At 40.8% G+C, this 26,734-nt stretch overlaps 2 protein-coding genes across 4 annotated transcripts in view; both read left to right on the plus strand.

Annotated features, from left to right (window-relative positions):
• Positions 1-12,582, plus strand: part of LOC135215350 (uncharacterized) — a 61,978-nt gene extending 49,396 nt beyond the window's left edge. For all 3 annotated transcript variants that reach the window (XM_064249907.1, XM_064249910.1, XM_064249909.1), the window contains one exon: positions 11,282-12,582. In XM_064249907.1, coding sequence (XP_064105977.1) covers positions 11,282-12,505 — 1,224 coding nt within the window. In that variant the 3' untranslated portion in view covers positions 12,506-12,582. The remainder of the gene's footprint in view (positions 1-11,281) is intronic.
• LOC135215358 (protein D2-like) overlaps positions 1-26,734 on the plus strand; it is a 340,036-nt gene that overhangs the window by 125,055 nt on the left and 188,247 nt on the right. The gene's annotated exons all lie outside the window — the stretch shown is intronic.

Genomic DNA, 26,734 nt, shown 5'->3' on the forward strand with positions numbered 1-26,734 from the left:
TCGATGAGGTTTTTAAGTGGAGAAGGCTTCGAGTACGTCACCAAGGATGAAGTTGGCAGTCTCACTGATGACCACCCTGATGGAACAGGATTTGGAAGAGCTGACAAAGTCAAGTCTGCCAGCAAGGAAGAAGAGACACCAGGTTTAGGGGAGGAGCAGGAGGAGGAGGTCTGACTTTGGAATGTCCGTTTCAAATTAAGAGGATGATTAAGGAGACACAGGTGATGGTTTCAACATAAGACCCTCATATGGAACACTCCTTATCAAATATCCATGATTCAGTATTGGAGCCCTATAATCAAGCCCTCATCAGCAAGAAGCAGCAGCGACAGCAGCTGTCTATCATCATGTTCATCAAACGGACAAAGGGCCCTCCAACGCCTTCCAAAACCCCCGAGTTAGTGCCTCTTGAATCACCTGAGTGCCTCCTTAAGGTGGAGAGGCACTCTCAGAGATGGAACCTTTCTGCTTTGCTGTGCAGTTGTCTTCATCATCATAAATCAGACTGCACAGCTAATTCATCAAAATCATCTTTGATCAACATTATCACACTGGTGAGTGCTCATATGGTACAATTTACGTATGTAGTAATCTTAATATATGTGCAATTGGCAAGAAAAATGAAGATACAATTTTCATCAGCTTTCGTTCATTGAATTTCCCATATGTGTTTTACTGAAAAGACATATGAAAATACATTGCAAATTATATCATTTAGCAGATGTCAATGCCAGTCAGTGGTGTGATGCCTAAGGTAGGTTGAGCAAATCTAGTTGAATCTGCGAGAGTATTTTCTATAATGTAAGGAGGCACCCAAGAACTTCTATTTAAAGTAGCCTGTCAGCTCAAAGATATTCTGGCTATGCTTCCATCACAAGCAATTCATGCTTAACCTACACAGCTGCCTTACTTTGCCATGAGGCTGAAAGATCTCCCAACACATCAGCATTTTTTTGCACGCTATAAAACTTCCGTTGCCTGTTATTTTTTTAATGTTTTTACATAACACATCTTTTTTTGTGTGGATGAAAACTGATTTTCAAAAGTACAGACTATATCAAGAGCAAGAATGACCATAGTCTGTGGTTTGAATTTTCCACAATCTTTGAATTTTACGGCACCTGTCGAAGAAAATGAAGATTCATGTATGAATTTTGATTTCTTAGAGACTAAACTTGAATACTATGGTCCTTTCAAATTTTATTTAGCATAGTGCAGCACGATCTTGGCAGCCATATCACCCTGTTTCTCAAGTATCTGCACTGACTCACTGCTCTTGAATACTATGGTCCTTTCAAATTTTATTTAGCATAGTGCAACATGATCTTGGCAGCCATATCACCCTGTTTCCCAGGTATCTGCACCAACTCACCACTCTTCCACTTTTCCCCATCATCAGTACTTTAACTATCTTGCTCTCTCTCTCTCCACTTCATACTTTAAAAAGTATATATCACTAAATCTCCAAAAGAAAATATAATCAAGTAGCATTAACTAAGCCTATGCTTTCGTGTAAATTGATTTTGCTCTCTCCCTCCACTTCTAAAACATATTTGAAAAAATATTATCACTCAAATCTCTCAAAGTATGACAAATTTTTAACCAATTTGTATTTTTCATAACTTACAAACCTGAGGTCTTGACATTAGGATAAATACTCAGCGCCAGCTGGAAACCGGGAAAGTTTTAAAAATAATGGTGTATGCAAGGGACTATTGGCATCTGTGCTTGGTCACGAGACATGTGGAGCCACCCACATACCCCCCTTTAACTTGTGACCCCGTTAGTTATTCTTCCAACCCAGGTTGGTTGTTAGAGGGTTGGTTAGAGGTGGGCTTTTGTATGTTAAGACCTCAGGTTTGTAAGTTATGAAAAATAAAAATTGGTTAAAAATTAGTCATTTGTTCATATACGAAACAAACCTTCGGTCTTAACATTAGGATAGACTTACTCTTGGTGGGAGGTACCAAGAGTAAGTACTATTAACCAACTGGGAGTTTGCCACCTTTGATCAGTTTTCTGAATACTAGAATTCTACGAAAAAACTGACCAGTATTTCAGAATCTAAGACATATATGAATATGAATATCATAGAGTTAGACTTCTGGGTTCTACACAATGTCATAGTTCATTGCGTCCGAGGAAGATAAGAATATCTGTTGTTCTAACAAACCAATTCATCCACTCATGTAGGTTTGTTATCATTCCTCTCCCCCTTGCTAAAGAGAGGAATGTCCTGCTACTGATAGATATCTTACTGATACTAACCCTAACAGTATGGCTACTTCACTCACCTGTACCTTGTCCATTCCACCTTATGATGGTACACTCTTCTTACTGCCCTAAGTAAAGAAGGAGACAGAAATCTGAAAAGGAAAGAGGCCAGTTAACTCCTCCATTTCACATTCATACCATCATCTTAGACAAGATACCAACTGACCCGCCAGGGGTACTGGATGAGTTACACCATTTGTTGAGCAGCCACCAAGGACACAAGGCAATTGTGTCCAAGGACCTCTGGGCAACCTTATTTATATATAGGAAATTGAAAGTGGTTTTTCATAACAGTGAACCCACTCTCAAATTTCCATGAAAAGCCAGACACCTTAACATTGCTCAATTTTGAGCTTCGATAGTCACAGACCAACCGTCTCTATCATATTAACTGATATGTTCTTAATTGCCAGAAGGCCAATATTTCTCTGATGACGTTCTCTTCTGTATAACCTCATTGGTACAACTTGACAACAAGGAGTAGGCTTGACCGATCGCCTCTGTTTGGCCCGTTCTTTTACGTCTATCACCTTTTTATTCTAGGTGACGTAGTTCTTTCTATAACCAGAGTACTTTGCCAAGCCAAAGCCGGCCCTCCTGAAGGTCTCTCACACATACTCGCACCATACTGAGCATGACTAAGAAATGTATCTGTCATCATGACCTGTGCTGCATTGACTCATTATCCCGAATTATGGGGCAAATTGGAACTGATGTTCCTAACTACTTTTGAGTCTACACGTACGTCAAAAACCTGGTTATTGAGTACTCCCACTCTACCAAGGTCAGAGGAAGACCACCATCCACGTTCAGTTTCCTGTAACGTGACTGATGTATGTGCCTGGTGTTAATCCATCAAGCCTACTCTGATACAGAGTATGATTTCACTTTATCAGATCGGAGTTCTTATATGCCCAAGCCAGTTCACTGCTCCTGATTCATCTGAAGATTACTCAGTGTGAAGTGATATTCACATGCCCAATCACCAGTCCAATGTATATCACCATACATGTAATTACAGAGAAACTTCCCTCTGTTCTAACAACCTCTCCACTAGATCATTGTCTACTGACCGAATGCCTTTAATGGACAGAAAGCTCCACTATACAGGCAATCACGGCCAAAGAGTCATTCTGTATATGTGAGCTAAAGACCTTTGGAGTCGTGTTACATCCGAGGTGACACTCTACACCCAAAATCTTAGTAAAACTATTAGTGCGAAAAGGGATACTGGGCAACCTCCAGACCTTGAGATATTAATTCTACCTATCGGTGGTGCCTCTTCCCCACACGAACCTGGTAGCAATGATTGTGCTATGATAAACTTTATCAGTCACTCATCTTGGGTCCTCCTTAATTACTGGAACCCATTCTTCCGTTCGGGACATGGAGAAACATGTAGAACCTAGAGTTTGTGTAACCTCCAGGTTGTTCCCAGTATCGCAAACACTTAACTTTTCCAATTATATGGACGATATCATAGGAAAACCCCAGGAGAATGTCCTATGATAATATATTCCCATGGAATTAATCTGTTAACAGGACATGGCTCATTTTTCCACAAGTAATGTTACTTCCCAACCACAAAACACCTTATGCGGTGATCTGTTACAATATACGGGCATATGTTCAATATGCTACCTTCCAAAGGGTAATCCTAAATTGCCAGAAACCACCATGGTGCTATTCTCGAGTAACCTAGCCCAGAATTGTACCCAACGTCACTTCACCCCACCTCACTCCTGAAGAATGGGAAACTCCCCACCTTCCCCTTCCAAATATGATGAGGTTCTAATGCCTTGCTTTAGCCAACTGAAGCCCGAACCCTCTATGTTAGGTTCATGACCTTAATATAGAAACTAGACTAGGATGAAAGAGACCCATTTGCAAATTCTAGGTTAATCTAGCCAAAAACCACTTGGACTAGTCTAAGTAGGTATAGTCAATTAAGAATTGAGTACTTATTTGATAACATATTTCAAGTTGGCAAGACCAGGTTGACCCTGGCTTGGTTAGGTTAGGCTATGTTAACTCTTCCAATTAGACTAGGCTAACTCCTCCATCACTTACAGTAGGTTAAGTTCATCCGAGATGTACTCTTTATTAGGCTAGGCGAGTATAGCTAGCTTAATCTAGAAACTAAATGACTTAGGTTAGGTTAAAGTCGTTCAAGAAAGTTTGGGCTATACATGCTAGGCTACAACCACAACCTAGGCTGAGGTGGTAAAAGTGTTTCGAATGGGTAGCCTAGGCACTAGTCTATACTCGACTATACTTATAACCTTACTAATTCACCCAAGCTAAGATAGTAAAGGCATGTTCAAGCAGCCAGACCATGCTAAGTCATCAACCCACTGTTAGGCAAAGTTGACATGTATGTCGGAACCATCTAACCAATGAGTTAGGCTATGCTAACTAAGAATTGTACCACTCAGATTAATCTAAGATAGTAAATGCAGGTTTGAAAACTAAACCGCAACCATTAGCTAGTCCAAGCCAGCACATGCATACCCAAACCAGTTAGGTCGGACAGTCTAAGCTAACAACTACTACTCAGATTTATTAAGATAGTAGCAGTAGTCTTGGACTGGCTGGAATAGGCTACAAATTTAACCACTTGTTAGGCTAAAAGGTATGACTCAATTAGCCTGGCTATAGCATCTTAGGTTACAAGTGCCCTACTTAGGCTTGGCTACCTTAAGTGCCGAAAGAAAGAAGTTCACCTCCTCCTTTCGACTTAAGTTTCCATACAGTTTCATTAAGAAGAATGGTTCTACAGTACTTTACTTCTAATGAACCAAGCTTCCGATTAACTTTTAACTACTTGTGTAAGAGTCGAAGCGATTGGTCAATATTCTTATAGGAACAAACCAGATTATACCAACAAGTATATAAAACATGGGAATTCTTCTTACCTGTAAAGATTTGAAGTTTTCCTGGGGTCAACCCAAATTATGCTAATTCCCACCATTCAGGCTGTATACGATTACTAAGCGGAATCCATAGCCTTCCAGCAATCTGTGCATTTACGTGTCTCCGTGCTCCCCGAAAGGTTATTGAATTGACGAATCAAATCAATCACCTCCACATATGAAGCCAGAAACTCTTGTTTTCTCTTTCCTCCGGTTCTAATGTACTGTGTTCAGCCCCAGGAGACTTTAACTCACTCCTATCCTCTGACAAATGTCCGGATGCGTCATGGCCGTCCGACCATACGGCCGCGGCATCTATGATCTGTAATGGCCACTGATGGCTCAATCTCGAATAGTCAGTAGGATTGAGAACGTATCTATTTGCAATCCTATATACAGTAATCCCTTACTACTTCACGCCTCAAGTTTTGCGCCCTCAGTGCATTGCGGATTTTTCAAAAATATTAATAAAAAAATTCAAAGTTCAGAAAAAAAATGGCGCGGGTGCTAGCAGAAGGCAGAGAGAGTACATTAGAACATCAGGTATCAACACAGACACGGCGCATCTCTCCCTGCCAAGCGCCCAGCAAAGGAAGACCGCATTCATTGTTCTCTTGCGCTTGTGTCGCTTACTCTTGCCGCGTAAAAGTTTTAGCTGTTCTTTTGTGCTTTTTTTGTGCAAAATAGTGCTTGTGACACCCTTGAAAATGGCTCCTAAACGTCCTACACCCTCTACATCCTTTGGTGAACCCAAGAAGAAGAGAAAAATGATGATGGTGAACGAGAAAGTGAAATTATTGGACATGCTTCAGGCAGGCAGTAGCTAGGCATCTGTTCCTGCATGTACGGACTGAATGAATCAACGGTTCGCTACATAAAAAAAGATGAATTAAAAATCCGTAAAACTGCCTCAATAACGTTCTGCAAGGACACTAAGCTCGTTGTAACTCCTCATAATAATAGGATTGTGCAATTGGAGAATGCGTTATCAGCGTGGATAACAGCCTGCCAGGAAAAGAAGGTTAGTCTCGATACCAACGTCATTCGAACTAAAGCCAAAACCCTTTATGATAGCCTCGTTCCTGAAGGGGGATCGAACGAAGATGATGATGGTGATGACGACGATGAAGATGATCCTGCCCTACGAGAAAAACGTGGTTTTGTTGCCAGCAAGGGCTGGTTCGAGAAATTCAAGAGGTTTGGCCTTCGCAGCGTTCCGTTGTATGGGGAGAGGCCGCCTTGGCAGACCAAGAGGCAGCTCATCGTTACGTTAAGGAAGAGTTCCCGACATTAATTAAAGAGGGCGGCTATATCCCGGAGCAGGTGTTCAATATCGATGAAACGGGCCTCTTCTGGAAGAGGATGCCGTCTCGGACGTTCCTTTACAAGGATGAAGTGAAGAAGCCAGGGTTCAAGGCCCATAAATATAGAGTCACTGCTCGTGCGGGAATGCCGTGGGCTTCATGCTCAAGCCTGGCTTAATTTACATGTCGTTGAATCCTCATGCTTGAAAAACAAAAACAAAGCCTTGCTGCCCGTCTATTGGATGAGTAATAAGAAGGCATGGATAACTTAAGTCCTCACACTCAACTGGTTCATGAACTGCTTTATCCCGCAGGTGAAGTTATACCGTGCGGAAAATGGGCTGCCCTTTAAGGTCCTTCTCTTGATGAACTGTGCAGGAGGACATGCAGCAGACCTGGCGTTCATGAGGGATTTATGCCAGAGGAAGTTCATCACTCCACCGTAGATAAGGCTGTGAGGCTGGCGCGGTTGGTAGCCAACGAAGGTTTCTTCGACATGACGGCGGAAGATGTCAACTCACTGATCGAGTGCCACTCGGAGCCCCTAACCGACGAGGACCTTGTCGAAATGACAAGATCGCCGAGTGAGGAAGAAGAGGCAGCCGACGACGACGAACCTGAGCAAAGTGGCCTTAATTGGACAATCTGCAAGAGCTCTGCAGTATGGCATGGGCTATGCAACAAAGGGCACAAGGAATCGATGATAACATGGTCAGAGCCATCGAATTCAGTAACCGTATTGACGGTATAATGGCATTGTACAAGAGCATCTTTGCTCAGATGAAAAAACAATGTCAACAACTTCCCATCACGATGTTCCTAGTGCGCCAAAAACCTCATGCAGAAGTGTTGGATACTCCTCCTGCTGCCTCTCCGGCTTTTTACTGAGCCACTACGCTGCCTCCTGCAGTTACTCCAGCTCTATCAGAAGCTGCCGTCGGCGATCTACCGTCTCTAACAACTGATGATGAGGCGTCACCTGAGGAGCAGTAAAGCTCTTATTAACTTGTGCAGTAAATCATCTTCATCTTCACCTCCATCATATTGCACAGGTGTTCCATCATCATGTATCAAGATAATCGTCATTTATCAAGATCATCGTCATTGATAGAGGTGAGTTACGTATCTTGTTATAAGAATACAGTTATTATTTATACATGTACATGTACACACACAAAAAAATGTATGTATTTAAAAAATAGGGGGGAACCTACTTTGCGGTTTTCCACTTATCGCGGTCGGTTCTGGTCCCCATTAATAGAGATAGGTGGGGGATTACTGTACAAATGTGAGAGCAATTTTATCATATTGCATTACTCTGACATCTAGAGTCCATGAAAAAAAGTTTGTAAAAGCATCGGCGTATGTATCAAGTTCACCAACGGCATTGTAGTCTCCCTTAGACTCTTTGTAATCTCCACTGGCAACTCCGTGTCGGCCGCTAGGCCAGCGACGCTTTCGCTCGTTCGGACTCTTGTAAACGGCTTCGTCCGCTTGCTTTGAGCTTACCAGCCACTGACTTCTTGACATTTTGCTGATTGGGATGTGACAGTCCTGGCTCGAAGATGAAGAAGAATTTACTCTTTTCCTCTTGTCCCGAGGATCAGTTACAAAATCCCGTATCCTCCAATGCTAGACTGGTACACGCAGTGATGTCATCGAACTTAGCGATGACACCAGCTAGAGGAAGAAGACGAATCACGCCTTTTCTTTTTGTCTTTCTTAGCAATTTTCACCTCTACATCTTGTAATTTCTTCATTACTGTGTGTACCAATGAGTCAGAAAGCGTATTTGGTTCTGGAGGCAGCGAAGTAGATCGAGAAGCAGTAGGCTGTGAAGTAATCGCGGCGTCATGGATCTACGGTTATTACAGCTGATATGGTTATCACAGCCTAGTCTACCACTGGACTGCTGACAACCTACGGCAACCGTCTAAAGTTGACTGAGCTAAAGTATTGCTTAATATTCCTTATTCCAAACATAACTGGAGCACACAACGGCACAGCTTATCTTGCGAGAAAATTCATATTTCTCCATAAGTGTGCGCTCCCGAAGTGAAAGTGTAATATAATGATGCCACCGAAGATGACTTGAGGTTGGCAGCAGTGGGCTGTGATGTCATGACTACCACCATTTTGCAAGCGGTTTTGGCTATGACGTCATCACACTTGATGAAGCGTGAGGCTGTTGATGGTATTCTTGCAGCCAAGATAAAGAGACCCAACCTTCTGTGGCAGTTCTTCTTTACAAGGATGTGACAGTCCTGGCTCAAAGATGAAGAAGAAATTATTCTTCTCCTCTTGGCATGAGGATCAGTCACGAAGTCCCTGATTCTAGCCTTCTCCAACTCTTCACAGCCACACCAGACTAAACTTCCAACATTCACTTGTTCGGCAATTACAACTACTTCTTGTGCTCTCATATAATAGGGATATAACAATCCTGGCTAGAAGATGGAGAAGAAACTTCTCCTCTTGGCTCGAGGATCAGCTACGAAGTCCCTATTCTACAGGATTGGCAGGAAGAGGAATGCACTGCCGTTCAAAGACGTTGCCTAAGTTGTTGACGCCTAAGCGGAAGGATACAGAGGAAAGACCTGTCTTTTCCATTATGTGACTTACATCTCCTAACACTTGTAATTTTTCTCAAAAACAATGTGCATTAAAAATCTCCAAATCCAAAAGCAGAGTTGTAAATTACTCTTATACCTCAAAGTGAAAATGGAAGAATGTCTCCGTGTAGGCCGCAGCTGTGAAGTGACGTCATGGAGGTCGCCAGGTTTATGACGTCACTGAGCATCTCGAATACGAAGCCAGCACCCTACCAGAAGTGCAAGGCTGTTGATGTTATTCTCATAGGCATAGCAACCTGACATTAAAGGCTGCCTTGTTGCACTATCTGCTTCTTTACAGATGGCGACGCATCCGACCGCCATTCAGTGCATATCAGGATAAAAGGGACATCCATCACGTGGGACCCTGGATGGCAGCATGACGTTATACATACATCAAACCAACTGTCCTTCTTGGGTTGGTTCTCCTGATAGCCTAACGCCGACTGCACACATGCATCATCTCTACCCATGTATCTGGAATGAAAACAAGATGGCGATGCACACCTCTCCCCGCAGGGAAAGGAGCACAGTTAGTCATAATTACTTCCCAAAGCACATCCTGATACATCCAAGCTCTGGATTTACAGGCAACCCATATGAATATGTGATATTCCAAAGCACAGGTAACAAATTAACTGTACCTTGAAAGAGTTTCTGCACCTACGACTTACTACATGATGAGTACCTAGACATCAAAATTGTCGAAGAAAATATCAGGGTGTTTATCTGCTTCTTGTGATATCCAGAAAGTCTCAAAGCATGAGAAGGCTTCATGTTCACAGTCCCGGGAATTCCAAACAACAGATTCAAAACAACAGGGGGCAAACTAAACCGGCTTTAAAAGGACGGAGGCAAAGCATGTCCTCTCTTAAAGGCGGTAAGAAAATAACTAACCTGGGTTGGAAGAATAACTAACGGCGTCACGAGTTAAAGTGGGGTATGTTGGTGGCTCCACATGTCTCATGACCAAGCACAGATGTCAATAGTCCCTTGCGAACACAATTATTTTTAAAACTTTACCGGTTTCCAGCTGTCGCTGAGTATTTATACTAATGTTAATTCATTATTTGTTCATATACAAAACATACCTTCGGTCTTAAGTTTATAAAGTCAGGCCTATGGACTCGCTCTCTCTCGTCATAATATTGCATTCATTACTGTAATGTTCCTCACAATTTCCACCGGTACTGCCCAAGTTTTAAAACATTTTCTCTCATTATTTAAGATTCATTTCCAATTTTGCATGAACTTTACGTCACTTTAGTGTCAAACATCACTTGTAAGTAAACATCACTTGTAAGTAAAGTTTCATGGTAGGTTTTTAAAAAAGGATGATCAATATTCTACTCAGAATTGATGTTACTAAACCAACATTATAAATGATTAAAGAATTAATATAGAATCTTTATGGTTTAAAGTTACTGGAAATCTAGAAAGCAACAAAGACGTCTATCCTAAATCTCCGCCCCATTTCTAGATTTGCCAGGTGTGGTATTGTTGAGCAGTATGTGTCCAAAGATAAAGTTCTTAATTTTTCTTGCCGATAGTACATAGTAATACTTAATTTAAATTTCATTTCTCTCTCATGAATTATATACATACCAATGTTTCTTGTTGGGGCTGCTGCTGCTGCTGCTGATTTTTATGTAGCTTCAAGTGTCTTTAGGTAACAAAAGTATGTTCCTTATGGAACTATTAGTAAATTCATGGAATTTAGCCTCAAGAAATATGTCTCTAAATTTATTATTACCTTGTATTCTTTAGTAGTGGAGCATTTTCAAACGGATCATCAGAGTTTTCCATAAATGTTGCTATAAGCTACTGTCAATTTGAAAGTAATCCAACATTTTTATATTAAAACTGTCTAATATTTGACCTATTATTGGCTTTATGGTTATGGAGTAGTGTACAGATGTTTAGGCATACTTGTTGGGATAGGTACCCCACATTAGAAGGCAGAGATTTGTATTGAGAAATTACCTCCCACTAAATTATTCACTGCACTTTTACTTAAGTTTCAAATTATGTTTAAATAAAATTCAAATTGCTTATTTTAAAGTTTTTAATTTTTAGTGCAATAGACTATTAGTATGGCAGCATTCTTGAAGAGGTTTTGAATATTACTGTATAGTATTCTTCATGTTTTTAATTCTTTTTTTTTTTATATAATTTGCAGACAAGTGAGTGGAGTGTTGAGGAAGTATATCTGCTTATTGACAACATTATAAATTGGGAATTACAGCCTCGTTCTTTACAAAATCTTGAGAAATCTGCCTTTCAGTCAGCAAATGAAGATCTGCTAAATCAGGGATATTGTAAATCTCCTGAACATTGTTATGAACTGTGGCAATATCTTGTAACCACATACAGTTATGGTGGATATAGAAACTTTGCAGAGCAACTTTGCATTTTGCATCTGATAAACCCTTCAGTTTTACAAACAAAACCTTCTAGCTTACAGGTAAAAATCCATAGCATCAGTTGTGTGTCTAACTATGAATGTCAAACTGGCATTGCAAAACAGACCAAGACACTGAAGAGGCCACCAGAAGATATAGAAAGTACTATACTGGAGTGCATTCCAAAAAGCCCCATAAAAAAGCTGAAAGTCTGTGCGAAATTTAATGCCCCAGGTAATGTGGTGTCATACGTTCGTATAAATGTTCCAAAACAAAAGCGTAGTATCCAAGTGTCAACAGATGAACTAAATTATGACAAAAAACACAAAAAAATTTATTCTATTAATAATGCCAGTAATAGAAAAGTGAAGAAAATGACGAGAGATAGTAATAAAATTCTTCCAGGACATGTATCAACTTTCAGCTTAGAAAGTGAACTTTCTCACAGTCAAGGAAAAACAAAAGCTATAGTATCAGATGAAAGTAACATAAATGAAAATCTACTAGATGAGATTATTATCAAAAGTGAAGATATATTAGAGGAGAGGAGTACATCATTAATAAGAGATACAGATGATAATCTTGTGCAAAAATCAAAACCAAGCTCTCAATATTACTTCAAGTGTAGTCCAGATTCCAAGGAAGAAAAAATAAAGGTTGATATTACAAAAGTGATAGTGAATAAAAAATCAAAGGTAATCGAGTGCCGGACAACAGGAGTTTCTCCACGAACTATAATGCTTCATTATCCATCAGATTATGCAATACCAACAGACATGTTACAAGTTTATGTCTCTCGTGCATTCGTTTATCCAGAATTGTTAGAAAGTGCAAATGTAAATAATGAAGTTATCAAATTGTTAAAAATTTACCAAGGACAAGTTTACAAGGAACAAAAGAACTTGATGAAGATATTACAAGATAGTCACAAACACCAAGTCACAGTCTTAAAAAACATATTTAATACCTTCCAGGAAATATACAACTCCCTTGATGCCTAATTCTGTGATTTTGGGACAATCTGATCATTTATATTTGTTTTTTATATACCAAATATATTAAACCTTTTTTAAGAGAACTTTGCTGTTGTCATTAACAATCTTCATTCCCCCTTTCAGGAATAATTTGGTACTTACTGTAAAATGACAAATTTTCTAAGACCATTTGTATTTTTCATAGCTACATACCTGAGGAACTATAATGCACATTTTTAAATCATACCTCACACATCTACCAGTTCTATATCTGCTGCTCTTTTTAATGAAAACAAATAGACAAGTTCACTGACCACCACTCGTGGAACTAATAAAGATCTATTATAAATGCCAAACTCCAGGGCTTTATCAACCAGTCAGCAAGCAGGCCTTTCAAACAGACAAAATATGAATTATTTGTATTTACATGTTGATCACCTTCAAGTGGTGGCAACTTCCACTCATCATGCAGGCAAGAAAATTTACTTAATCTACCCACAGCCACAACCAAAAGGGAATGTCTCCCGAGCTGGAAACAGGTTAAAACTAAAAGCCCTCATGGTGACCATCGGAAGGTAAATACTACTAGAATACAGCCACCAAGGCATTAACTACAAAAGATAGATGTATTCGCAAGGTCAACTTGAGTGGGCAAAACAGAATTGACTACTACTGAGAAGCCCTTCTTATTGTTAACGGGCTTCAGGAATACTAAGAATACCCAAGATATATTCAAGGAAGATTTTTAGAAAAATCACAAAATCTACTTGTTGAGACTGTCTCCTTTAAATATACCTGCTCATGGTGAATGCCTCTCCTTGTGCCTCCTCTACCTCTTTCCACCAACAGCAGAGCTGTAATTTTTGTTTCCATAAATTCAGTCCTGAGTATTTACTAATCATTTACTTTGCACTGAAACAGAAAAAAATTAATTATAAAAGCTTCAACCTTTTAGTATTTCATTTGCATTCAACATTCACATTTCATTTCCATATATAAGATTTGATTGAGCAATTTATTCATCCATTCCTAAATTGGCTTCCATACACAAAACAGGGTTCTTCCTATCTTTTGGAAACACCCTGCTACCTTCCTTGCTTTAACCAAGATATTGCTAACCCCTTCTCTCATGCTACAATCATTCACTATAATTGCTATGGTTATCACTCATGGTTCCTCCTGAACACTTATAATTCAACTTCTTTCATTCTTCTAACAACCATATTAACAGTTAATGCTCAATACCCTTGCTTTCCATTTATCCTCATAAATTTTCTCCCAACCTTCTATTGCAAACACTTTCACATCTGCAGTTTCTCTCACTGTCCCTAATTTCACATAGTTTCTTTTCATGATCCATAAATTCATTCAAGATTTTCTTATACTAATGGAATTTTGCAACAACATACACTGTCCCTTCTCAGACTTTCGTGTTACTTCAACCATTAGATATTAAACTGCCAAATTGGCAGGACTCCCCCCATTGTTTCAAATACAGTTTTACACAAGTACTTTCTTTCCTCTCATTAATGTAACAGATTGAAATTGAACTGCAAGGTAAAAATATTTAGAAAGTTAAAGTGAACCGAAATCTCCATCCAAAGTTCAAGAGGCTACTGTGACACAGGACTGTTTTCTTGAACTTTTTTAGCCACTTAGTTCTGGAAAAAAAAAAAAAACTGCTGGTTCACAGAATAACCATGACAAACAAACTAATGCATTTAACTTCCAACATAAGTTTTAATTTTTCTCTACTTATCCTCCATAGCATAGATCCTCAACACTTTTTATTTTGTCTGTACCTATTCTATAGAGTTTTTCTAGGCTATTGTGTCACAAACAACTCTTTTCCTTTATTTTCAATCAATCATGCATAGCCATTTCACAACAAACACTTGATCAACACTGTCTCAACTAATGCCAATGAACCTTAACAATCCTTAATATCATACATAATGATATCAACAGATTAACAAAATATAGATTGGCTTTACCAAAACAGCAAAAACAGAAACAAAAAATGAGCAATTCTGGGATCATGAATAGAAGACCTCTTAGCTTCTGTCACAGAGAAGAGGTCTAACATAGCTCTTTTCATGCACAGACGAGATAATAGGATACCCCAAGGGGATGTCCTATGACAAAATACTCGGCACAGATATGTTCTAAATATCCTATTGCTTTGTCAAAGTGAGGTGATCCCTTATGACGACAAACAATCAGTATGCTACTCATCAGAGAAGACATCCTATGATGAGCTGTTCAAGATAGACCCAACTGGACAAGACTCACTAAAAACAGTAACCAAATTGACAAATTTTTTATCAATTTGTATTTTTCATAGCTAACAAACCTGTGGTCTTAACAATAGGATAACTTTCCAAGTGCCAGCTGGTAACCGGTCAACACAATCAAAGATTGTAAAGCAAGGATAGCTGGTCAGAGACCGCACACCAGACCTTGTTAAGCTTCATTCTTTTCCTTAACCGCCTTGGGGAGTAGACGCTTGCGCTTTGCTCTCCTTCCAAGCCAGTTGTTTTGTGGCCGTGTTCTGTCTTTCAGTGTGTTATGTGTGATTGTTTTAGTTTAGTATTATGGCTTCCTCCGAGTCTTCACGGCCTCGACAACACGTGCCCAGGCATTCAGGGTTTTCCGTTGCTAAGGTTTTAAGCATCGTTGGCAGAGGAGAATAGACATTTGTTGTCTCAAAAACATCTTACTGTACTGAATATAAGAATAGGAATATAGAATTTAGGCCAAAGGCAAAGCACTGGGACCTATGAGATCATTCAGCACTGAAACAGAAATTGACATCGAGAGGCTCTGAAAGGTGTAATAAGAGGAAAACCTCGCAGTTGCACAATGAAACAATTGTTAAGAGGGTGGAAAGTCAGATGGAAGAAATAAATAAAAATATATAAATAAAAATTTACAAAATATAAAAATAGAAATAAATAAATAAAAAGAAATAAAAAGAAATAAATAAAAAGAAATAAATAAAAAGAAATAAATAAATAAATAAAAATAAATAAGTAGATAAAATAAATAAATAAATAGATATAAAAATAAATAAAAATAAGGTAAATAAAAAAAAAAAGTATATAAACCAAAATAATAAATAATACAAAAATGAATAAAGACAAATAAATAAGTAAACAAAAATAAGTAAATAAGCCTAAATAAATAAATATTAAAATAACCCAAATCAACCAAAATAAATAAATAAAAGTAAATTAATAAATAAAAATCAATAAATAAATACAAATAAAAATAACTAAAAATAAATAAAATAGGTTGCAACTTAGGACCAAGACGGCGCTATCCCTCTACAGTTTACTGAAAATAATGAATGATTTATTGATAAAAACTAATTATAAAATGTGGTTGTAATATTTCATAAAAACCCTGTTTACCTCTTTAAACTCAACTTGAAATTAATTCACAGAGACATTACTCAACTATTATCATTTAGGGGTGCTTCCTTAACCTTAACTTCTCAATATTGGTTAAAATTATGCTTGTTTTATAACTATATAATATTTACTTATATTTTTGTAGTAAATAAATTTTTTTTAATGGAAACAAGCCATAGCTAATGATCATACCTAAATTTTGAGAAATATCCTATGGAACTTGGTTTGTTCCTCATAACAATGCACTACATATAAATTCAGTTTCATCACAACCTCACATTCATACTGTGTATATGTACATATGCCTATTTTCATTTGAATGTTCCCAGAAATACTAGTTCTTTTGCCAGTCATATATAGAAGGTAATATCACTATGCAAACAACCTCTGCACCCTCAAGCATGTATTAACTTGCAATATCATTGTGATCCTTCATTGTGATCCTTCATGTTCTTATTATCTCAATCTATTACTCACTTCTCTGCTCCATGGTATTGCCATTTGACCCAATGGCCAGCCAGGCATCCCCCCACCTGTGGCAACAGGTAGGGAGTGGCACCCCCTAGGACCCCTTCCTGGCTTGGAGGAGCAAGGCCAAAAGGAACACTGCTGCTGCTTCAACTTTGAAGGAGCTATAGGCTGAGGAGTCCTACTGGTTGCGCCGACCCTTTGCAGACTTGCTTGGAGGGGAGGGGGACTGCCTATTCTGCTTGGGGAAAGGAGGGAGGAGGAGAGGGGGCAAAGAACAAACCTGCAACTCCGTGGCTGCCAGCTGAACAAGCCTGTCTTTAATATCAGCATGCCATAGGTCTATCACATTTTCTAGCTGCGTCCTAAGAAAGAGAGGCTGTGAGTTAGGAGAGGGTGGATAGCACGATGGAAGAGATAATATGAATACAAGCCCTAGGACCCTAGGAGAAGAGTTAGGCAGTTGAACTGATTAGAACATAGGCAGAGGCCTATTAAAAAAAAACTGACAGAGCCAGAGGGGAAGGTAGTCATAGTGTACTGTATGAGAGCCCTAGATTTCATTGGAAGACTGAAATCAATAGGGAAGCTTTTCAATAGGAGTCAGACGACACAAGAAATTCAGTTAGGAGACAAATGAAAGACTAGCCACTGATGTGAAACACTGGCAAGGAGAGACTATCTCTCTTTGACTGATTGTGGGAAGTGGCTATATGGAAGGAGCTTGGATCAGAAACTATGATTGAAATTGTGGGTGTGCTGGATGTATTTTTCATGGCTATTGGTTCAATATTGAACACAGAACTTTGAAGATGAAATGTTGAACAATTTTTTAAACGCTGCTAATATACCAAGCGTGATTTGGAATCACTGAATGGTGCCACAAAACAATCAAGCCACAGCCAAAATGGCCATAACTTCCTAATAAGTAGTCATATTCTGGTATAACAGGAGTTCAGGGCACGATGAGGGAGATGTAGAATGGGGACTGAAGTCCTCTTCAAAAGATGTGAAATTAGCTGGAAGAGCCCACTTCAAAAGGTAGTAATGGAGATCCTCCAAGCATAAAGATAGAGACTAAGATTCTCATGGTATCGTAGAAAGTAAGGCTGGAGCTTCTTTTGTTGCTGAGGGATTCTTGGAAGATCCACCAGAAGGAGTACTGGGAACAAAAACTAGGGCTAAAGTGGGGCTATGAAGGTTCTGTGGGACATGCTGGGACTGCAGCAGTTTCTCTAACACTGGCTTGGATTGAAATGTGTAATGTCCTCTAGATGGTCCCTAAGAAAACATGGGTAACATATTAAGGACGATGATTAGTATGATAAGGTCTAAATAAAAAGGATGCATGCATTCATACAAAGTGGAGGAAAGTGTGCCAAGATTATAACTAGGTAAATTTTAATTCAGTTAAATTTAGATATGGTATTTTAGTACTCTGGATGATTAACTTAAATCAACTTCTACTTAAAAGCGGCTTGTATGGAATATAACCCTGTTGTTACACAAATACTGCTTCTAAATCTTAAATCTCCTCCTGATGAAAAAAACCCTCCTTACGGCTTTTAGATTTTTCTAGGTCCAAACAAAGTTTTACTAAAGAAAAACTGATGGACTTGTACCATAAAAATTACCTTACAATACCCTAGGGGTAACAGAATTATATTTTTCAACTTCAAAAAACTGGACAAACAATTCTCATGATACCAGAGTATCACTAAGTGAACTGTTTACACTTGTGAAAAACTAGAAACTAATAATAAAATGCTTAACAACAATTTGAAAACTATAATTTCACTACATTTCACATAAAAGTATTGTACAATACTAAAAATTTGTATTTATGTACTGCCATTAAATAGTAAATACTTCTGCTTTAAATAAATTTGAGCCCTTCTGCCAAGGCTAACTATCCTATACATTTGACCTTTTGAGAAAACACTTTTAAGTATCTATCTGAACTCAACATTTGCTTTCCTGTAATTCTCTATATAAGCTGTGAATCACTTTCATAAAAAGCTAAGTATTTACCAATAACTTACCTTTTGTCAACCTAATACATGAACAAATACTAAGGATTTTAAAATCAAACAAAAATACCTGTTTACTATACACAAGAGCAATAAAAATGGATTGATAGAACTTTAAAACCCAGGTAATTTTTTCATCCAGTTATTCTTACTGCTTGTCTTGTGTAAAACAAACTTATGGTTAATTCTTGAGGATTAACATCCATATTCTGATACTATAGCAGCAACTGAGTTGTGAAGATCATTCAACTGTAACAAAAACAGATAAAAAGAGAAGTTAAGAGGTATTCATTGATGTTCAGAGGTTAGCTCAATTTTATGGGTGGTATAACAATAACAGACACAAAAAAAATATCACAAGGAGTCAAGCAACAAAGCAACAGATACACCAATTGAGCCAAATTTAATCTAAAAGGCAAAAGCAAACATTTTCATATTTTCTATGAAAAATTGCAACAGCTCATCCTTAGAAGTCATTCTGGTAACCAATGCCCTCTTAATGTCATTTAAATTTTTTCTAAGTACGTACAGTGGAACCTTGGTTTTCGTACGATTCAGTTTTCGTAGCCTTTTTCTGACAAAATTTTGTCTTGGGTTTCTTTCATATCCTTGGATTTTGTACACTCGGAAACGCTCCTTCCAGGACCAACCACATGACTAGGCCCCTTACCAAGCTCCCAAACAAAGCATCCTGTCTTCTCTTATGACCCATTCTGCTTTTGTGTTCATTATTTTTGTGCTTTTTTATTCACGTGCAACTACTAAATAAGCCATCATGGGACCAAAGAAAGTTCCAAGTGATATCCCTTCTATAAAAAAAGGTGAGAAACACTAGAATTTTAGATAGAACTTGTAACAAAGTGTTGGAGGATGTTGCATCCCGATCTCGGAGAGAAAATGCCTACAACAAGTACTGCTGTTAGTGGTTTCAAGACCAGCAGAAGCTGGTTTGAAAAATTCAGAAAGCTGATAGGCATAAATAACATGCCTACTTCAGTGATCAAGGACAAGTCTGTAATGTGGAGTGATGTGAAAAAATTTGTGGAGACTTATCATCCCAACAAACATGCTGTAATCCGTGTCTCCAACATGTTTAATGACAATGCTGAGTTTAACTTTAGGCAAATTTTAAAGAAATGCCAGAAACAAATGTCTCTGGACAGTTTTTTTTGTGACCAGGGTCCAGTGACTCTCAAGCTGGTCCTAGTGCCAGTAAAAGAAGACATTAAGTAACCTCAGACAGTGCCAGTAAGAAACGACGATGACAAGAAACCACAGATGGGTCCTTTATACCAGAAGTCCTTCTGGAGGGAGATTCCCCTTCCAAACAAAAACCTCTTCTCTCTGTCTTCCATACGCTAACAAGTGTCTTCCATAAATGTAAGTGTGATGTTAAATGTTCATTTGTTCATTTCATTAAGTCATTTATATTTATTTCTCATCGTTTTTTTAATATAAAACTGTTTGTTCCCTATAAATGTTATTTGTTAATATTTTTGGGTTTCTGGAACACATTACATAATTGTATTTACAGTAGAGCCCCGGGCCTCGATGTTAATTAATTCCACAAGAAGCGACGAGATGCGATTTTGTCGAGATCTGAATTAATTTTTCCCAAAAGAAATAACTGAAAATGGATTAATTCGTTGTAGACCATAAGTTATTACCCTAACCTTGCCTTTTTATACAAAACATTACCCATAAATACACATAAATTACAATTAAATAAGTTCAGTGTTAAATAACATACCATTCAATGCACTTTTTTCATTTTTAAATATATACTGTAGTAAAATAACTGCCCTACGTAAACCCAATTTAGCCATAATATAACAATTTGTCGAAAATCGTATTTTTCCTAACTATACAAACCTGAGGTCCTTTAACAATAGGAATGTAACTTGCGGCAGCTGGAATCGGTTGTAAACTTCAAACAAGGGAGTGCGGTAGTTAACTGCTTGTCCGACAGTCAGCGCACCGCGCAACTGGGAGGTGAAGATTCACTTTACTTTAGGCCCAGGAAAACACAGTGAGAGGGGTGGCATAAGGTAGGACTATGTGTAAAGGACCTCAGGTTTGTATAGTTAGAAAAAATAAAATTTTCGACAAATTGTTGTTTGTTCCGATACGTAATACAAACCATCGGTCCTTTAACAATAGGAAGACACTTCTTGGTGAGTGGAATCTGAGTCAATGAACAGAATGGTGTTCGTCCAACCTTGGTTCCCTCCCTGGTCATAAGAGCAGAGGGAGGGATCCTAGCCTCTGCCCAATGATCGGGGTATGTACCGCAGGATCAATGGTCAGACCTCTGGACCCAAGTAATAAGAGGGAGGCCAGCGTACCTCTTAAAACTAGCAAGCAAGAACTTGTTCCTATTGCAAGAGGCAATATGAAGTCATGGCTTTGTCTCTTGTTGGCTTCCACCCCCCCCCCCCCCCCCTTGTTGGAAGAAGTGGTGGATAATCGCTCCTATCCCTCATGAAAGGGATAGGATGGAGCTCGGTCGAGTAGCTTACCTGCATCGGTCTCCTGTTCCAGCGTAGTGACGACTGCGTCCCTATCCCCACAGGTAGAGGGGGAGAAAAAGATGGGGAAGAGAAGCCAGTCACACTCTCATTCACTCATCCATTCATGCAGTCAAACAAGGATGCGATGCTGTTCTGTCCACTCGGGTGCTGGGTCAGCTACACAACCTGTTGAGCAGCCACCACGGGTCCCAAGGAAAAAGTGTCCAAGGGCCTGTGGGCTATATCCTGAAGGTAGGAGGTGAAGGTGATCTGGTTGGTCCAGACCCCCGCCTTCAAGACCTGCGCCACGGAGAAGTTCTTGCGGAACGCAAGGGGACCAATGCCTCTGATTTCGTGGGTTCTCGGACGAAGGGTACGGATGTCATCGCTACCATCAGCTTCGTATGCCCTCCTAATCACCTCACGCAGCCAGAAAGAAAGTGTGTTCTTGGATACTTCTTTCTTGGTCACCCCGGTGCTAAAGAAGAAGCGTCGACACTCAGGCCTTAGGGGCCGATTTCTCTTCAGATACCGCCGTAGCGCCCTCACAGGACAAAGCAGCATCTAATCCGCATCGTTGTCGGTGAAGTCCAATAGGGAGGGGATCATGAATGACTCTAACAGATCATCAGGGACCGAAGGATTCTGAGTCTTTGCTACGAAGTTCGGGACGAAATAGAGCGTCACAGACCCCCATCCCATGGTATGCTTGACGTCAAAGGACAGACCATAAGTTCCCCTACTCTCTTCACTGATGCCAGGGGCCAGCAAGAAGAGGGTCTTGAGGCAGATCCCTGTCTGATGGGTCCTCGGAGTGGCTTTGAAGGGACTTCGAGTCAGACTCCTAAGAAGGACGAGAGTCAACTCCCACCCCAGGGGGGCATGATTCCCTAGGTGGGCAAGACCTCTCGAAGCTCCTCATAAGAAGGGAGATCTCGAACGAGTTTGAGCTACCCATTCCCCTCAGTTTCAGGACTAGGGCCAAGGCGTCCATGTATCCTTTGACTGTGGGGACGGAGAGGAGCTTCTCTCGGCGAAGAAAAACGAGGATATCCGCTACCTGCTGAAGAGTGGCTCTGAGAGGAGATAGCCCCCATCTACGACACCAACCACAGAAGACGGCCCACTTTCCCTGGTACACAGCTGCAGAGGACTGTCTGATATACCCAGCCATCTCTGTTGTTGCTCGGCGAGAAAAGCCTCTCGCTCGCAAGAGATGGTGGATAACAGCCAGCCGTGAAGACAAAGGGACTGGACTGACTGGTGGTACCGTTCCACTTATGGCTGGCAGAGAAGGTTGTGCCAAGGGGGAATCTCTCTCGGTGCTTCCGCAAGTAGAGCCAGCAGGTCCGGATACCAAATGGTGGGAGCCACCAGGTTCATCCGGAGATTCGGGGTGACCAGCACTCTGCTGGTCACCTTGTGAATCAGACAGAACGGGGGAAAGGCGTAGACAAAGAGGTTGTCCCACGGGTGTTGAAGAGCATCCTCTGCAGCTGCCCATGGGTCCGGCACAGCCGAGAAGAAAACCTGAAGTTTCCTGTTGTGCCGGGTGGCGAACAGATCTATGACTGTACGCCCCCACAGGTTGAAGAGCCTTTCTGCCACGTCTGGGTGTAGGGACCATTCAGTCTCTATCACCTGATCCTGACGGCTGAGCTTGTCTGCTACTACATTCCTCTTGCCTGGAATGTAGCGAGCTGACAGCTCTACTGAGTGAGCCACGGCCCACTCATGCACCTGCAATATCAATTGGTGCAATGGGAGGGACACTAGGCCCCCTGTTTGTTGACGTATGCAACTACCATGGTGTTGTCGCACATCAACACCACAGTGTGTCCCATCAGACAGTCCTGGAACTCTTGGGGAGGGAGGAACGCTGCCTTGAGCTCCAGTACGTTGATGTGAAGGTGCGTGTCGTGATGATCCCACACGCCTGCAGTCAGCAACTCCTCCAGGTGTGCGCCCCATCCCTCGGTTGACGCGTCTGAAAACAGCAACATCTCCGGGGAGGGGGGAGTGCGCAGCAGGCACTCCTCTTTACGTAGGTTCCTGTCGTCCAGCCACCACCAAAAGCTAACGGCCTGCCTCACCTACTGATCCTCCGTTGAGGGACACGGGGAAGTACGGCGGGTCCTCCTTGGCCCTGTTGATCCACCCAACTCCTCCTTTAGTCTCCACTGGAGAGACCGCAGGTGAAGACGCCCGTGAGGGACTAACTTCTTGAGTGACGACAGGTGGCCGATCACGACCTGCCACTGCTGAGCTGGCTGTTCCTGCCAAGACAGGAACTGGTTGGCTGCCTCCCTGAATCTGCTGGTTCATGAGTCTGCGGGGAAGACTCGCCCTGCTACCGTATTGATCAGCATACCCAGGTACTTCATCCTCTGTTTGGGTTCGAGATCTGACTTCTCGAAGTTTACCATGATCCCTAGATTACAACAGAACTCGAGGAGTTGATCCCTGTCCCATAGCAACTGCAAGCGGGAACTCGCCAAGACTAACCAGTCGTCGAGATACCTCAAAAGACGTATCCCTGACGAGTGGGCCCAAGCAGACACCAGAGTGAACACCTGTGGGGCGGTTGAGAGACCGAAGCAAAGTGCCCTGAATTGGTACTCCGTCCCGTCGAGGATGAAGCGGAGGTACTTCCTGGAGGATTGATGGACGGGTATCTGGAAATACGCGTCCTTCAAGTCCACCGAAAGCATGAAGTCGTTCTCCCTGATGGATTCGAGCACGGAACGTGCCGTCTCCATCGTGAACCGAGACTTGCGAACGAATCAGTTCAGGGGAGAGAGATCTATCACCGGGTGCCAGCCCCCTGAAGACTTCTCCACCAGGAAAAGATGGCTGTAGAAGCCCGGTGACCGATCCCTGACGATCTCCACAGCTCCTTTGCTCAGCATGGCTTGGACTTCCTGCTGAAGTGCTACGTCCTTGGATGATCCGGAAACGTAAGTCTGAAGGTGGACCTGGTTGGAGGTGAGGGGTGGCTGAGACTCGAAGGGTAGTAGATACCCCTCCTGAAGGACGTCTACTATCCAGGTCTCCGCTCCATAGCGCTGCCATGTTGCCCAATGGCTCGCCAGGCACCCCACCACTTCCAGCAGCAAGTGAGGGGTAATGCTGCCCCTAGCGTTTCCCACCTCTATTTGACTTCTTCTTCCCAGCTCCCCCTTGTGAGAAGGAGGGCTGGTGGGAGGAGGGCTGGTGAACGGTCGCTCCTTGAAGAAGTTGAAGGCAGCGTCTTCCCTCTGGGCTTAGATGATGCGATCGTCTTGGCCGCAGAGGAAGCGCTAACCAAACTCTTGGGCTTGGCCGCAATAGCTCGAGGCTGCCCAGCCGCCTTCCAGACTGCCAGGTGGTACTAAACGGTTCACTGTCGTCAATGTGCCGTTGTTCCACCGCAGCGTCCACCATCTCTCCTGGGAAGAGAGAGGAGGAACTCTGCACTGGTCCGTTGCGAAGACCCAGAGCCGCCTCACGCCCAGGTCACTCGGGTGAGGACTGCGTCCCTACGCCGAAGAACCAGGTTGGCCCATAGGTTTGCTGTCTGGTGGGCTAGGTAGGAGATGGCAACACAGAGAAATTATCACAAAATGATGCATGAATTCGTAACGCGCGGACATAAAAAAAAAAAAAGAAGTTTTCAAAAATTCACCATAAATCGAAATATTGTGCTAGAGACTTCCCGTTTGTTGCCAAATGAAGGTAATTGATTGCATATTACTAAACTGTAGGTGTTGTAGCTTACAATTGTAGTTTTCGACCATTTTGGTCAAGTTAAAGTTGACCGAAGGACGAATTTTTTCTATTTATCGTTATTTATATGAAAATATTTCAAAACTGTCAAAAGCTACAACCATAGGTTGTTTTTAGTTGCATTCTACATGAAATTGCGCAAATTTTCATATATAAAACCTTATGTAACGGCTAATTTAAAATGGTGCAAACATTACGACAATCAGACTAAAAAATTTCTGATTTTTTCAGAAGAGTTACCGCGCGGACGTAAGGAAAAAGTTTATTTAATAAATTCACCACAAATTGAAATATTGTGCTAGAGACTTCCAATTTGTTGCAAAATAAAGGTAAATGATTGAATATTACTATAATGTAATAGTTTTAGCTTACAATTGCGTTTTTTTACCATTTTGGTCGAGTCAAAGTTGACCGAAGGTTGAAATTTTGGCACTTATCGTTATTTATATGAAAATATTTCAAAACTGATAAAAGCTACAACTATGGGTTGTTTTTCGTTGTATTTTAAATGAAATTGCGCACATTTTCATATATAAAACTATGGAACGGCTAATTTAAAAGGGTGCCAACACTACGGCAATAGGACAAAAAAATGTCTGATTTTTTGGAAGTTACCGCGCGGACGTAAGGAAATTTTTTTTTTTTTTTCATAAATTCACCATAAATCAAAATATTGTGCTAGAGACTACATTTTACATATATAAAACTTTATGTAACGGCTAATTTAAAATGGTGCAAACATTAAGACAATCGGACGAAAAAATTTATGATTTTTTCGGAAGAGTTACCGTCTGAACGTAAGGAAAAAGTTTATTTCATAAATTCACCATAAATCAAAATATTGTGCTAGAGACTTCCAATTTGTTGCAAAATGAAGGTAAATGATTGAATATTACTAGAATATAAGAGTTTTAGCTTACAAATGCCGTTTTTCTGGGCTCAGTTTGTGTCGCTGCGTGAAATAATCATTAAGTTCATTATTTCTAAGGTAAATGAGCTAACACATACCACAGAAAAAATAAATTCAAGAAGATGTCAGTATAACTGACTCGCTCACCCTAAATAAAAAGAGGGTGTCGGTATGGTATCTGGCTGGGCAAGTGAGACCACCTACCACGAACCTCTTAGCCATTTAGAACACTCCTACACAAATTCCCCCACCTGAGAGGAGCCGACCCACAGGTCGAGGCGGCAACTACTACTGCTACGCCCCACGCCACGCCGACTGCCGCGCCTCTGGTGTCCATCCTTTCAGTTAGCAGACTAAGAGTAACACGTGATTTTCTTTGCTGTGTTTTTTGTGCTTTTCTAAGGATTACCATCATTAAGGAACGTGCAGCTATCGCAGCAGCTAAGTTAAGTACCCTGAAAAGGTTTGGATTTAGTCGTCAGTCAGGGGCCTATATTTACCGTTTTTTAGGTACGAAATAAGGCCACCTGGTCTGGCGCATGGCGGCCACAGCTCGCCTCGTGTTCGTTAGGTTTCTCGGTCATCCATACTGTGGAATCTTTCACTGTTTGACCTTTTAGGGTGTGTTTTTATCACGTGCTTCTCTAGTCTTTTTTATTATGCGTATTTTATTTTTATTACAATTATTTACATCGTATAGTGGGGAATTTCCTTGCCTCCCTAGATCTCGTTCATGCATGCATGTATCTTTATCTAGAATCGTAGGCATCTGAGTGATTATTTCTATCCTAGTCCTGATCCTAGCTATTGCTCTTCTTATCGGCTAAGGCTAGCTCTGAGTAGTAGGCTGTCTTCTTCCAAACCAGCCTACCCCTCCTGGACTTTCTTTTTCTTTCACTAGTTTTTTTTTTTCCCCGCCCCTTTTTCATGTTTTTTCGATTAAGTTTTATGATTAGGGTTAGCTTGTAGGCGACCAGTTTAGCCAGTTTTGTTGCATTACATTTGTGCTTTATCAGGGCCCGTTAGGTTCATGTGGTCTTGTTCCAGTCGTTGTGTTTCTGCTTTTCCACCTCCTGGTCCATCAATGGTCACGTGTACCGCTCTTTAGGCAGTTTTGTTGCATCATATTTCATATACAGTTTTATTGCCTTTAGTTTTAT

The sequence above is a fragment of the Macrobrachium nipponense genome, chromosome 5 (assembly GCF_015104395.2).
Source record: "Macrobrachium nipponense isolate FS-2020 chromosome 5, ASM1510439v2, whole genome shotgun sequence".
NCBI classification, from domain to species: domain Eukaryota; kingdom Metazoa; phylum Arthropoda; class Malacostraca; order Decapoda; family Palaemonidae; genus Macrobrachium; species Macrobrachium nipponense.